A 4,304-nucleotide genomic window follows, 5' to 3' on the forward strand; every position below is an offset into this window, starting at 1 on the left:
TATATATATATATCCTGTCCAAGTTTCTACCACTTTTGAACACTCCTGATGCCTTATTTAAATTAGAATAAGTGATTTTAATATAGTTCTACAAGACTTGGAATGGATGATGAATGCTGAAGGGTGAAGTAGTGGTGGCCTCTACAGAAGGTAAGTGGAACTAACTTGCCTACAGTCACAAGACACACAGGTGCTATAGTAACAGGAAAGCATGCTGGGAACATGTCTCAGAATGTGAGACAGCAGACTTCCATATCAAACAGAGTTCTGCTCTAAAGAAAATGAAAATATGTATGTTCTGTGGTAGCTTCAATTTTCTACAGTATCATTCCTTTTCTGTTTAGTTTTCAGAGGGCACAGATCACTCTTTTGTTTCCTTCACAAAACAGACAATGACAGAAAAGCTTTTTGGAGAGAAAAATGAAAAACTGGGAAGGAGAATACCTTAATAACTTAAAACATTAAGAAAAAAAAAAAATTAAGAGGCCTGGAGGGCTGGTGAGATGGTTCAGTGGTCTAAAGCACCTATATAGAACAAGCTAAGCTAAAGTACAGTGACTGTGGTTCAATCCCCCAGCACCACATGCCAGCCAGCCCCGCTCCCTGGTGGGCTGAGCTGGCCACACACACTAAATAAATAAATAAACAAATAAAATTTAAAAAAAAAAGAGGCCTGGAGACCTCTCAGTGAGGTTGAGTCAGGAGGTGCTGCCCACCCTGGTACTATGAAACTGCAAGAGAGGCTGGAGCAAAACATCAAAGCTCTGCAGAAAGAAATTAAGTAATGTAACAAACTCCTAAAGCAGAAGATGGTCACTCTGGGATATCTCCAGACTGCTGTCAGGCTCACCCTATCTCTTCTGGAAGGTACTAAGCCAAAAGGAGTAACATGTGTGAGCAGGAGCCCTGCTGTAGAAATGGGTGGAGGTTGCTGCTGAGGAGAATCCTCAGAAGATATGCAAAGCAGAGCCCTGTGTTAGGCCTCAAAGAGAATGATAGTGAGGCCTGAGGACTGCTGAGAGGCTCCATGGAGAACGTGTCCTTGTGAGCCTGACACCACACCGCTGTGGGTCAGCATGTCTCCCAGCTGCTGGGGCTTGAGCAGCATGTGGTGCTACTATGATTCCATAACCAGTGCCAGTGGGGAAAATGATCAAGCAGTGACTACACCCAATGAGAGGATTCTGAGGCTGTGGGCCTTTCTGGAGTAGCCTTTCTCAGGGAACCCTTAGACTTTCCTCTGGTCCACCTTTCACTGTGCTGTACTCTTCAGTGCCTTTCCCTGGGGAACAGACTTTTCCAGTCCCATTCACTCCTATTGAGCTTCCCGGCATTCACACAGAGATGCTGCCCTCCCCAGGGATGAGGGCTGTGGAAAGAGAAGCTGCAGTTTGTAGTAAGACTTTAGGGAATATTTTCTTTATCCACTAAGGAAGAAAGCACAGAGGATGGAGGCAGCAAGTTTCAGGGAATCAGCTGGAGGGAAGGTGAAATTTAATTGTGTTGTTGGTATTAATTCCTACATCTTTCAATTAAAAAAAAAATTTTTGGGGGGGGCCCAGGGAGATAACTCAGTAGAATAAGTGCTTGCCCAGCAAGTGCAGGTCCTGAATTCAATCCCCAGTACCACAAAAAAAAAAAAAAAAAAAAAATGTATTTACTATAGGGTCTTAAGGGTCTCACTAGGCAGCTGACTGGACTCACAGTGATCCTCCTGTGTTTAGCCTCCCAAGTGCTGGGATTACAGGTGTGCACCATCACACCCAGGCTCACTCCTGTCTCAGTGTGCCCCAGGGGTGGGGCCCACAGAGCACACCCAGGGACTGAATTTGGTCCCTGTGCCTGCCTAAGCAGGCACTTTAATCCACTGAGCTATCTGGCCAGCCCTAAACAATTTGTTCTCAAAGAAACCAGGGATAAACAGGCAGGCAGGCAGGCAGGCAGGCATTGACACACAAGCTTACATTTCTGAACTTAGCTGTCCATGAATCCATATGATCAAGAAGTTGTCTATTCATTGTCACTCGTGCCCAAACCTATTAAAAATGTTTAATAATTAATGAAGAAAAATCTTGCCAGAAATCATTCCTTCCTGTTATCCTTAAAAATATTTGAACTTTGAAAATAATCTTCAAAACTATCAATATTTACTTATTATTCAGCAATTATCTTTACTATCCACTTAATGAGTCATTTATGCACAAATATAAAATTCCTGTATGTTTAAAGATTTTTTTTTTGTATTTTAGGGGTGGGGTCTACAGGGTCACACTACTAGATCAGACTCGTGATCTATGATTACAGGTGCAAGCCACCACACCCAGTCTCAGCATGCCCTGGGGGCAGGACCAGCACAGCAGGCCTGGGGATCAAATCCCTGGCCCCTGTACCTGCTTGCAGGTGCTTTAATTCACTGAGCTATTTGGCTGGCCCCTAAAGAATGGCTTTCTTTCCTTTTCTTTTTTTTTAATGTATTTTGCACAGGGTCTTACTACATAGCTCGGACTTGTAGTGATATGGCTTAGGGAACCCAGGGGCAGGGCCAGCATAGCATGTGGTGCTGGGATTGACATCTGGTCCCTGTGCTTGCCTAAGCAGGCACTTAGTCCGCTGAGCTATCTTGCTGGTCGTTTTTCTTGCTTTCAAGAATAAAATAAAAATCCCACATTGGGCATTAAAATGATAAAGTTACATATTATCAAATTTCTAATTGAATCCTTTAAAACCAAGAGCCTGGTATATGCTAACTATATAATCTATATATTAGATTAACTATTACGCTAACTATATATCTATATATTAGATATCTAAGAGCCTCTGTGTAATAAATGTAGAAAATATTTTAGGTCGGACATTAATGTCACCCATAGGGCATAGAGAGTAAATGTACAATATAAGTTAGTATTAATAGGAGGCTTTCCACTGTAACGAGTGCCGGATTTATAATTCTATCTAGTAAAAGTAGAGATTACAGGAAAATTGTGCCAGAAGACCTTCTAGCAATTTGAAAAATTATAAATATTAAGCTATTTTTATTTTCCATTTACCTCTTCTGCAGCTTGCTTAGAACTGAGATCAGCTTCATCTTTGTTAGCAGAAGGGGCCTGAGACCTACAGGCAAGCTGATACTGGAACTTTTTTAAAGTCTGTGCATAATCTCCCATAGAACGATTGTAGTTCCAAAACGTAGGGCTGTTGGAAGGAGAGGTAGAATCTGGGCTTCCTAAAATGACAAAAGAATTCAGTCAGGTATGGAAACGTTCCCATCCAAGTGCTAACCCATGAACCCTGGGTGTCTGGATTCCAGTCAAGGAATCACCACATCATGTTCTTTGGAGAGCATGGATTCCTTATGTTTAAAATTACAAAGAAGCTTGGCGTGGTGGCACAATTCTATAATCCCAGCACTGGCAGGCTGCGGCAGCAGGATCTTTGTGAGTTTGAGACCAGTCTGGGTTACAAAGTAAGCTCAAGGCCAGCCTGAACTGCATAGTGAGACTCTCTCAAAAAGATATCCCTCCTCTAAAAAAAGAAAGGTTAATCAGTGCATTTTTAGTAAAGGTATAAAGAAATAAAACTAAATTACCTGCTTTTTCTTAATGTATTTAGTACAGGGTTTACAGGGTCTCACTATGTAGATCGGACTGGTAGTGATCCTCCTGTTTTCAGCCTCCTAAGTGGTGGGATTACAGGCACGTGCCACCATGCCCAGTCTCATCTGAGTCTCAGCACACCCCAGGGGCAGAGTCAGCATGGCTTGTGGAGCTGAGGTTCAAACACTGGCCCCTGTGCTCTGCATAAGCAGGTGCTTTTATCTGCTGAGCTACCTGGGTGGCCCTTAAGTTACCTATTTTGAAGGGCATTTTTTGGGGGGATGGTTACTCGGAATTAAAATTCAGCACCTTGTGACTGAGGGGCAAGCACTGCGTTGGTGAGCTATAACCCTGGCTTGAAGGGCATTTTTTTATAACAGTTGGGTTTTTAATCAAACCAGCGACAGTGTTATAACTTAAAAGATAAGTGTCATAACTTAAAAGAATGCTATGAATTACACGTGGTTAAAAGTGTGTTTGGGCTAGGGAGATAGCTCGGCAGCCTAAGCACCTGCCTGGCAAATGCAAGGACTGGGGTTCAATCCCCAGTACTGCATGTGGTGCTGGTATCAGATGTTCCATGCTGGCCACTAAAACTGGGTGTAGTGGTACATCCCTGTAATCCCAGTGCTGGGGAGGAGACTGAGACAGGAGGATCACTGTGAGTCTGAGCTGGCTAGTGAGACCCTGTACCAAATAAATAAATAAATA

At 43.0% G+C, this 4,304-nt stretch overlaps 1 protein-coding gene across 3 annotated transcripts in view; it reads right to left on the reverse strand.

The window, feature by feature from the left end:
- The window catches only part of Tmem209 (transmembrane protein 209), a 47,605-nt gene that overhangs the window by 20,921 nt on the left and 22,380 nt on the right, over window positions 1-4,304 (reverse strand). For all 3 annotated transcript variants that reach the window (XM_023702867.1, XM_023702865.1, XM_023702866.1), the window contains 2 exons: window positions 3,048-3,223; window positions 1,965-2,036 (listed from right to left, as the gene is read on the reverse strand). In XM_023702867.1, the coding sequence (XP_023558635.1) occupies window positions 1,965-2,036; window positions 3,048-3,223 (248 nt within the window). The remainder of the gene's footprint in view (window positions 1-1,964; window positions 2,037-3,047; window positions 3,224-4,304) is intronic.

This window comes from Octodon degus, unplaced genomic scaffold (genome assembly GCF_000260255.1).
Source record: "Octodon degus isolate 3935 unplaced genomic scaffold, OctDeg1.0 scaffold00160, whole genome shotgun sequence".
NCBI classification, from domain to species: domain Eukaryota; kingdom Metazoa; phylum Chordata; class Mammalia; order Rodentia; family Octodontidae; genus Octodon; species Octodon degus.